Genomic DNA, 11,475 nt, shown 5'->3' with positions numbered 1-11,475 from the left:
ATCAGCCGCGTCTTTCGCTAACGTCACACCATCCCACAACTTCGGCTATTCTGACAAACACATCTGCCCTCAGATGTACCCAATAATACTAATTACACTTGCGCTTCTGATTTCTTGCTATTCTGCAACGATTAACAACCTCAATGGATAACGATTATCCTTCGTTGTCTTCAAAATCGACTCCTACTTCTTGAGCTTTGCAAACTCGATCACCCAAACCGCTTCGGCCTTCTTGTACTAATAACTCTTCTACTAAAGGTACCTGGTCTATGCTCGATTTTATAATCTAATTTTTCAATCTTTCTTTTAATACTTTCTATCGTTTCTGCAACTTTTTGCAACTGCTCCTTCAAAGTATTTGTACTTGGTTCAAATTGCTTTTTCATATCTTCTATCGACGTATTCTTTTTCTCCAAATCTTTCGTCGCACGTTCTATTTCTGTCCGCAAACTTTTCTCTGATTCTTTATGAACCGCGCTTTCTTGCTGATTTTCTTTCAATTTTGATTGCAATTCAGTTTTTTGATTTATACATTGCTCCATAATTATTCTTTTCTCTTGCACCTTATCCTCAAGATTATTTCTACTTCCCTCCCAATTTTTATTGCGACTCTGTAAGTCTTCGATTTGCTGCGTTTCTTGAGCAGTAGCATTTGAGACTTCATTGCGTAGACGTGTCATTTCTTCTTCTGTTTCGAATGATTTTATGCTAACACGTTCTAGCTGACCGACACGTTCTCTTTCTTCCAGCAACAGCTTTTCGATATCCTTGATCTTATTTTCATTTACAGTATTTATCACAAATTGCTCTCTTCTTTCTTTCTGAATATCGTCCTTGTTAACCGATTCTTCCTCAAAACGAAACTGGAGATCTTCACACTTCCTCTTCTCTTCCTCCAATTGTAAAGCTAGTGCATTTTTCTCTTCGAGTAATTTTGAAAACGCAACCTCCGCGTCAGTAACGGTTTTTTGCATTTTCTCGCGATACTGCTCATATTCTTTTACTACTGAAATAAACGATTGTTCTGCCTGATCTGCTTGATTTGCGGCTTTTGTAATTCGTTCACGTTCTAAATTTCGTTCTTTCCGGAGAATCTCGATTTCCTGTTGTTTCTCTTCAATATGGTCCAATTCGACCTTATCTCGATCGTCTTCTTCACTACATACGTCTATATTTAATACTTCATTCCATTCACTAACTTCGACAGCACACTGGTTCACACGTTGTTCCTTTTTAATTTGTATAAACTTAACTTGTTTATGTTTCACTCTTATTTCCATTTGCTCAGTTAACTCAATTCCTAATAGTACATCATGTCCTAAGTAGTTATCAGTGTTGAAGTGGTTACCACTTCTAAGAAAACTCTACATCTGGTCCTTTTTAGTTTTTTCAAGCACTGAAGCCATCGACAGCGCGTAGACAAAAGACTGCGACGAAGTCAGGCCATAAACACTAGACAGGCGACGTTGGCTTCGGGGTTTTCAGTTATTAGGTAACACAGCTAGCGTGCGGATCTGGACCAGCTCAAATTGTATTTTACTTATTCACTTCTATTTAAATATATTTGTCTACCTTACAATTTATCCACGTGTTTTCTCTGTTTACACACCGAATAACCTCAACAATCAGAAACTACGTCAAAGTATAGAGTTGCCTTCAAACCGTCAATCACTATTTCCGTTTTAAATCGTCGCATGGTATGTACGTTCACGGCTTCTATACTATCGAATTTAATTATTCTGTTCTCAAGTTGAGGTGCTCCTAAACGCAAATACATACTCATTCTCACTAAATTTAGATCACTACCTGTGTCTATCTTTGCCACTACATTCTTGTTCATAATCTTAATTTGCTTGACCCCTCCTTTATTTTCATTTCGCCACCCATCACAACGCGTCTTAACCTTAAGTATATTCGCACAGTTTGTTGAAATGTGTCCGAATTCTCTACATTTAAAACATTTAGGACCTCTCGATTTGTTTGGACAATCAGCACTTACATGTTCTTTATCGCCGCAATTATGACATCTTCTATACTTCATCACACTTCCAGATTGCCTGCATTTCCTGTTGTCCTCAGGTCTAACCTGTCTCACAGACGACTCTGCTTTGCGAGATTTTTGTTCCTCATAGATGATCAAATTTTCCTTAAGTTCTTTCATTGATCTTGCCCCATATAGTATTGTCTTATTAACTTCTTTATCTTTTATTCCTTCTATGATGTACCGCATTTTTGCTGCTTCTTCCATATCCATGTGACTTGCTATGCCAAGCATGCGATACATATAAGCTGTACATCCTTCGTCTTCTCTTTTTTTCGTTTCTTGAAGTCTATGGTTTACTTGCCATGTATTAAATTTTTTCGAAAATTCTTTTATTAGACTTCTTTTTAATTCACACCAAGTTCTTGCACGGCACTCATAGTTTACAAATATTTTAGCTGATCCTCTCATCAACTTTTTTGTATAGATTACTTTTTGTTCCTCCGTCCACAAACACATACTCGCTGTTTCTTCAAATGTCCTGAACCATTGGTTAATATTCTCGTTAGTTTCGCCTGTAAAAACTTCCAAAGCGTCTTGGACATCTTGAAAACTCAATGTTGTTCGCCTACGTGTCTTCTACGATTCTACAGCATCTATCACAATTTTGATGTCCATCTCGCACGCTTCTTCTGCGTTCACTTTCATCCTCTTCATCCTCTTCCGTTTCACTCTCGTAGTCGGTTTCCTCCTCCGACGACGCATCTTCTTCTAAGGCCTCCCGTAAACGCTCACGTAATTCTGCTTTTCTTCCTTTTGTCTCTAGCCCCAAACTTGCTAGACGTTCTCTCAATTCCTTCGACCTAAGCTTCTCGAGACTTTCATCTACATCTCGACCATGCTTAGTTTTTGGTTTCATCCCCGTACTTCGCTTCTCTGCGGACATTTCACCACTCGCTTGTTCTTTTAAATTTGATTGACCTTCACTAATTGCTCTATTTAGCCTGGCCACCAGCATTGACCTTACCCCAGATATCGGAAGATTCATCTGAGCAAGCTTATTCCTCAATTCTTCTAACGTTAAATTTTCCTCGCTTGAAAATTGTTCCTCCTCACAATTTGCCATCTTTAACATCACAATAATTTCTTCATATACACACAATATTATTCACAACAGCTAACGATATTTTATCACACCGATTCCAGAAATTTAGATCGGCACGATTTAAAACTGGACGATCCCCCAATTTGTAGGAATGTTTATTATAAATTAACAGAAAAGACAGTATGATAAACACAATATTGCAACCCTCTCACAAAATTGAATATAATATCGCACTTGGCGAATTCGCTTAACACTATTTCTACGTCATAGCAACACGATGAACTTCTCTCGACCACGATTAATTCAACTCCGACAGCATTACCATTACTGTAACAAACCCTGGCAACGGTCACAACACTCTTTGACAACATTAACATATCTTAACAACGTTTATAAACAATCAGCCACATCTTTCGCTAACGTCACACCATCCCACATAAATATCGCCGTCAGGGACTATATTTTTACTTGGTATCTTTCTTTCGACCAGAATACGTGTCAGTTTGTTAGTGAATCAGTCGACATCTAAATTTGTTATCTCTATAACTCAGACAGAAAGTATCTCAGAGTGTTTTGTGTAAAGTGGTTATAAAAGAAATAGTAAAGCATATAAAATTTGACAATAATTTTGTATTCCATACATAGTGTTATTCTGTGATAAATATTTGCCCTAAAAATGTCAAGACTGCAAAAAAATTATTAAAAAAAATAACGGACATAGCAGAAGAATGTTCAGTATGCGATGAACAAGAAACTTCAGCAACTGAAAACAGCATGGAATTACATGAAAAGCTATTTACAACCATCAGAGTTAGACAGCAATAATGAAGAGGAGGATATTATCAATGAGCGTTCACGTCCAGGGCAAAAAAGAAAGAAATTATCATTGACAGCAGAGCGTAAGACTTATGTAAAGAAACAACGTATCGAAACTGGACTCGATGAGACAGTTTGGAAAGAACTAGATGCAAGTTCCAAATCTGGCAGGACATCAGTTCATAATATTTTTAGGGGTGCGTCAGGTCCAACAGGATATGCTAAACGGCATATAATGAAAGGACAAGTAAAGACAGCATTGTATCTTATCATTGATCATCGTATAAAGGATCATATAATAAAACGTACGAAAGAAGAAGCATTTAGAGTATCGGGGACTAAGTGGGAGCTAGATACAACAAAACTAGATGCATTTATTGCTCTGCTATACGCCCTCGGTGCATATCAGGCAAAGAACTTAGATGTCTCATATTTATGGAATAAAATTTGGGGAGCTGCATTTTTTTCAAAAGCAATGAGCAGGAATGATTTTACTGAAATTATGAAGTTTATACGATTTGATAAGAAGAGCGAAAGAAGCCAGCGGTTACGAATCAATAAATTTGCAATGGTATCTACAGTGTGTGACCGATTTATAGAAAATTCACAAAATTGTTATTGTTAAGGAAATTCGAGGATTTGGAAATACAAATAATTGACTATATTTCACACACAACAGCTATACGTCTATATTACACTCTGAAGAACGTCTTGCACGCACGCTTGTCGCCAACCGACTATCCAGAATCTTCTAACGGCAGTCTTTTGTCTCAACTAAGACCTGGACGCCCTCTAACCCTTACACACACACTCTCATGTACAGTGTAAATGTATCACTTCCCTAACAGTTATAAACCTGGTACATATATTACTGTTGATGAGCAGTTGTTTCCGTCGAAGACTAGGTGTAGATTTACCCAGTATATGCCGAACAAACCAGACAAATTCGGCATAAAATTCTGGTTGGCGTGTGATGTCAATAGCAAGTATACAATAAATGGATTTCCCTATTTGGGAAAGGATAAGAAGAGAGAAAATTCAATTTCACTTGGAGAATTTGTTGTTCTGAAGCTGATGGAACTATTCACAGGATGTGGAAGGAACCTAACAACAGATAATTTTTTTACGAGTGCATCACTGACCACAAAGCTACTCGCAAAGAAACTACAATCGTTGGAACAATTCGTGAAAATAAACGGGAATTGTTAAAGATAGTCAAAGATCGAAAGGACAAAATGACTCTGTTTTCAAGCAAATTTTATATTTCGAATCAAATTTCTTTTACGGTGTATAAATGCAAACCAACAAAAAAAGTGTTTGTGCTAAGTTCCATGCATAGAGCGATAGAAATTGAAAAAGGCAATAAACCTATACCGGAAACGATTAGATTTTATAATGATACAAAATATGAAGTAGTTGTAGTGGACCAGATGTCAAGGAAATACAGCGTGAAGTCAAAATCTTGTAGGTGACCCCTCCAGGTATTTTTCAACATTTTGGACCCAGCTGGAATAAATACCTGGACTTTGTAGACAGAAACAACAGGTGAAAATATTTCAAGACAGGAATTTTTATTCCAATTAGCTACAAAGCTCGCTGTTGAGTGTACAAAATCGTGGGAAGAGAATCATGCTATAAAACTATCAACAAGTTCAGATACATTATCACGAAAACCTTGTCGAGTAAGAAATTGTAAAGGTTACAAAACCACGAACATCTGTTCAACATGCGGGAAATATGTATGCGGCAAATGTACATTTGATAATAAGATAATTTGTAAAAAAATGCAGCGGAGTTGAATCAGATATCTCTATATAAATTAAAGTATAATTTTATTCAAGTCTATAATTGAAATTAAATAAAAGTAAATTTGGACGATATTTCCTGACAGATCATCATTTTATATACATTCAGTTATAAATTAACCATTATTTAAGTTAAATTACAGAAACTATTACTTTTTAAATCAGCGGTCATTTTGACCGCGCCCGATAGGAATAGATAACACGAAATGTCGGTAGGTTTAATGTTAAATGAAACACCCTGTACATAGATATAGTTTATATATTATTAATTTCACAACTTCGTCAAACTGTAATTACCTTCTATTTTTTCTCTTGTCTGTATACTTATCGATCCACTGAAATATTAATTTAGGAGCAAAATCTCTCAGAAAATTCTAAACACGAAATAATTCAAGTCTTCAAAGAGTTACACATACACATACAAAAATTTGCACAAAAATTCCCTGAAATTTTCAGTTGGGGTTGTAAATATTTTGTTCTATTCCCGTATGCGACAACGAAAACTCTCCAATTACGGAAGCGTGTTAAGTAGGTCGACATGTACTTCAACCACGATACTAATTTTCTTTACTGCTTGCATTTTGCAATATAGCCGCCAAACTCGAAAATAAACGAACGTAACGCTAATTAATCTCCATTCTCTCCATCTTGCAGCGTCGAACGGCAATCGAGTGACTGCAATAAAATCACGATTTTAATTTCTACACAGCTGATTGTCGATTGTAGCCGACAACGCGCGAGAAAATTTGATATTTCTTACAAAAACACTGATTGTAGAATTATAGTCTCTATTGTAGGGTTTTTATCGTGCATTTATTAATTAACTTTTACAAAGCGTAATAAAAGAACGAAGAATTCAGGAAGAACGATCTGCAAAATAATTACTTTCTTATTGTCAAGACTTCCTACATTTCTGATTTCCATTTTTCAGCAAATAAAAATTTATAGATCTTTTTGGCTTTTCCTGGGTTGTAAATTCCAGTAATTGCAATTGTTAAACTTAAAAATAGTTTATTCTTTAATGAATGCAGATTTATTGCATTTCCGACACAAAATACAAAAAATATATATGCAAATAGTTGTAAGTCCTTTCCTGAGAATTAAATTCTAGTTATTTTATTATACGCTTGGGCATTACTTAAATAAAATGTTTGAAAAATAATTATTTATGTGATATATCATTTTATTTGACTAAATGTTGTTTTGAAATAATTATGCGCTTATTTGAAAAAGCAAGCGATGTTTCTTCAAAGTATTTAATTATTTAACAATGAACAACCATCAATAACAATAAAATAAACAATTACTTTACTTCGTATTTTATATCTGAATGCATAAATGTTATCTTATATCTATCTATCTATATCTTAGATCATTTCTTTTCTATTATATATATAGTGTCATTTTGCATCAGAAATGTTAATCGTATGTATTAAGTGTATTATGTGCATAAATTCAAATGCGGATTATACAAAAGTAATTAAAATTGAAACAATTTTGTGAGCGAATATTATTATATTGTAAAACAATTTAGCAATTTAGCAATAATATTTATACAAAGTGTATACAAAATACAAAATGTTTAAAAATTCAAATTAGCACAGAATAAAGTTACGTCTATTATTTGTAAGATAGAAACGCTAAAGTAATGATTCTTTTGTAATTGTAATGATTCTTTATTTCAAATTATCAGCTTCTATATTTATTTCAAATAATATTTATCTAAGCTTATTTCGTTATTATACACAGGATGTATCACGCAACTCTCGCCACGATTTTACAACTACTTCCGATAATTTGACGACTATTTTCAATCGACTATCAATTGCAATGTAAGAAATGTTTAAAACATTGTTTCCTCTATAAAAAAATCAAGATCATTTTAATATACAATGTTTATTTCTGTACATTGTTTATGCTCTTTTTGTATTATTAACAATTTTATTATTATTTTGTATTATTAACAATTGTATTATTAACAATGTATTATTATTATAGTACTATAGTATAGTATTATTATATGTATTATTATTGCGTACGATTAACATTTTTCTTAATGAAGCTCTCTATTTTAAAATGTGTAACTTGATCAAAAAATGAAACAATTTTTAACGATAACATTTCCTCTTATTAAACCGACATTTCGCATATCACAAGGTATAATATAGCGAAATGTTTAATCGCAGAAATATGTAGATCTATGAAATATGCAAGGAAATGGCATTATATGACAATGGCATTATATGACAATGGCATTATATGACAATGGCATAATATGACATATGTAAAAAAATAGTGTTAAATGATAAAGCAACATAATTGTTATATCGTTAGCAATATCAGTTAGGTGCTAAAGTGTCTATATTATTCTAGATAATCGAATATCACAGATAACCGTAGATAATTGAGCACTGCGGTAATTAGTGTTAGAGTTAACCATTACATGTTGAGTTAACAATAATTAGAGGTTACTAGTACAGCATTATCATGGATAATGGATAAATATTTAAATAGCTAGTGCTGAAGCACGGGACGTTCTGGTATAATAAGTGCAATTGAAAGTTTATTTTCTATATTATCAGGAATAATTGGCAAATAGCAATATATTATATTACATTTAAGGGTGAATGAATTTAATATAGCATTATTAAGAATTTTTTTATCACGAATTAAACCCAATGCTATGAATATCAAAGGCAATAGGTGGTTGGTAAGATTTAGAGGGCAGTAAGTATTCCAACGATTCAGCAGATTATCAATACGGATGCTCGGAAACAATAAGCCCAACATGTTTCCGCCGTGACTTGCAATATTATTGTGTTGCTTTAAATTATATACATTATAGTATTCCGCAATCGTACTTGAAGAGAGAAATGCATTTGTATTAGGAGACAGGAACTCGTGAGACAAAATATCATCAGGCGTGCGAATGCAGCGTATGTTGAATAGATTGTAGTCACCTAATATACGTATTCATGAATCCTATGCAACTGACAATATTTCATCAACACATACACAATGGTCAAAATATAGAAATTGAGTATCATGTACCGTCGATAACAAAATTCGTTTCTCATAAATACACATTGATGAAAAAACGTTCAATTTTATTTAGTGAAGGAATCGACGGTGAGCTGTTAAAAGACAGCTCTTACGTAACTATCGTCGTCACACAACCAAGTCTCGATGAAAAGAATATCATATTTAAAGAAAGATAAGTAGAAGAAAATAAGAAAAGTAGATCTTGATAAAGATATAGAAACACTGAGACTGCTTTTACACGGTACTTTCCTACGCGGTTTTTTACATGGTTTATTCAATTTTATATGATTTTTAACGCGTGTTATTAATTTTTACACGATTTATTTAACACGTTTTGGTTACAATTGTGCAATTTTTTTTAACACGTTCTATTCATCTGTACACAGTTTTGTTAATACGTTTTACTTATATTTACACGATATTGTCACACGTTTTACTTACTTTTATCTTTCAGTCAAGGAAATCGACAACTGCATTCGAAGACCAGTTTTGTCAACATACAAATTCTACTTTATTATCGCTGTAATATAGACAAGCAGCTGTTTTAGTATGCAGCTGTATTCATTTATTTAATAAGTATCAGTTTGAACATTTAGAACTTAAACAATTGAGATTGTATTGTTTCAAATTTCTCAAATTTGCATAAAAAGACAAAAAACATATGTCACCACCACTGATATGAAACTACCAGGCAAAGGATATTTCGAGCGACGAAAGTTTCCAGTAATAAGAAAACGTATTCGTTGTAATATAATAGAAAGTAACAGCAAGGTGGTGCAATAGAATAGAGTGGAAAAGAGGGGAGGTAGACATATAAGAAGAGAAATAGACATAAGAGATGTAAAACCGAAAGTTCGTTGAAAGCCAAAAGTCACGGATGAAGCAATAATAATAATAACAATAACAATAAGTCACGGATGAAGCAATAATAATAATAACAATAACAATAATAATAATAACAACAAAAATAATAATAATAATAATGATAATTAATAATAATAATAATAATAAATAATGGAATAATAAAAAAATAATAATAATGGAATGGAATGGAATAATAATAATAATGGAATAATAATAATAAATAATAATGGAATAATAATAATAATAATAATAATAATAATAATAATAATAATAATAATAATAATAATAATAATAATAATAATAATAATAGTAGGAATAATAATAATAATAGTAATATTAATAATAGGAATAATAATAATAATAATAGTAGTAATAATAACAATAGTAATAATAATAGTACTAATAATAATAGTAATAATAATAATAGTAGTAGTAATAATAATAATAATAGTAGAAAGTGACGATGAATAAAATGTGGATTTTTTAAAAGAATGGTTTTCTGATTTTCCTTAGCACATTATCTTTTCTCTCGTTTGTTTATCGAATAAACTGTTTTCGAATGCACTTCTATATTTTAAATTTCTTTTTCTCTTGTTTGCTTTAGTTTAACACAGTTTCGATACTGTATTGCAAATCAATTATTTTATGATTTTTTTACACAGCTGTTTTTACACGGTACGCATCCGACGTATAAAAGGTGTCCCATGTGTAGATCGCTAAGTTTAGTTCGAAGACCGCTCACATTTTAGTATGCAGTAGACACAAAAGCGGATACGCTGCTTTTCTCTCGGTTGGCTGTGTTTCTCCGCATCAACATAAGCAATCCGTACCAATGGCGAATTGTTAGAGTAGGATCATTGGTAGAATGGAGTTGATTTCTGAGATTGCGCAGATGAATTTTCTATTGTGTTCAGTCTGGTTAGATGGAATTTTATTAGGACCCATGTAGTATTTTTCCATTTAAATATTTCGATAGTGGAAAACGATAGTGAAAGTGCTATCTTCAAAAGTCTTGGTTCATTGGCAATATTTTTATCAATCTTGTCTACGGCGATTTAGGGCTGATTATCGTAGTTGTAGGGCATGGTTTTGTTTAGCGTATTAACAACACTCAGGCGGTCATTAGGTATATAATTCGAAATCAGAGATCCATCTAAATTGCTAGTTTCCGATAGATCTAGCAGAATTAGATTGTTGAATCTCGCACGCCTGTCCCCGAGTTCCATAATAACATCTACCATTTTAATTATCTTGTATGAGGCCTCATTACTATCTCTAATGTAAATATGATATTGGTAAGTTCAGTAATCTTGGCTTTACGAGAAGCATGAATGTATCCATGATCGCTGTGTATTTTGACAGTCAGAATTTCACTGAGTTTTCTGAACTCATTGGTAAAAAAGGCGAGAATACCAAATGCAAACGTATTGTTAGCGAAAGCCGTCGTCGTCACTATGATCGTTAACGCCTTCAGATGATAACAGGACAGATGAAATTTCACAGCAGATCATATTGCCGCTGTTGCAAGAAAGGCCAGTTGTAGCTAGACATTTGGATCCAGTGTGTGATGACATTTCACAGGAATTGTATGTAATCGGGTTTGTCACTAATTTATCACAGCCTTTACAAACAAATTAGAGTAGTATTTTTTATTGCTTTAAACATTTTGACTAAGCACAAGCAATCAAGTTCACGAGAAATTTGAATTTTTAAAAATAGAAATCCAGACGTACGATCATGCAGAATCGAAATAAACAGAGCAATAGCAGAATACATCTGATTCACTCGGAATCGGAAGACTTTTCTCCCTGAAGGTTGAGGAAATTAACTATTTTCATTCCATGTCTGGTGGAGAAGATATT

The 11,475-nt window shown here is 33.1% G+C and overlaps 1 protein-coding gene across 1 annotated transcript; it reads right to left on the bottom strand.

The window, feature by feature from the left end:
- Positions 1-209: 209 nt before the first annotated feature.
- On the bottom strand, positions 210-3,107 carry LOC117240897. The gene is made up of 3 exons (XM_033506920.1): positions 2,633-3,107; positions 1,663-2,556; positions 210-1,300 (listed from the first exon to the last, which is right to left on the bottom strand). The coding sequence occupies exons 1-3, from the start codon at positions 3,105-3,107 to the stop codon at positions 210-212; spliced, it is 2,460 nt and encodes an 819-aa protein (XP_033362811.1).
- Positions 3,108-11,475: the final 8,368 nt, after the last annotated feature.

This window comes from Bombus vosnesenskii, unplaced genomic scaffold (assembly GCF_011952255.1).
Source record: "Bombus vosnesenskii isolate JDL3184/JDL3185 unplaced genomic scaffold, Bvos_JDL3184-5_v1.1 scf7180000015060, whole genome shotgun sequence".
NCBI classification, from domain to species: domain Eukaryota; kingdom Metazoa; phylum Arthropoda; class Insecta; order Hymenoptera; family Apidae; genus Bombus; species Bombus vosnesenskii.
This window is presented reverse-complemented; position numbering and strand designations above follow the sequence as displayed.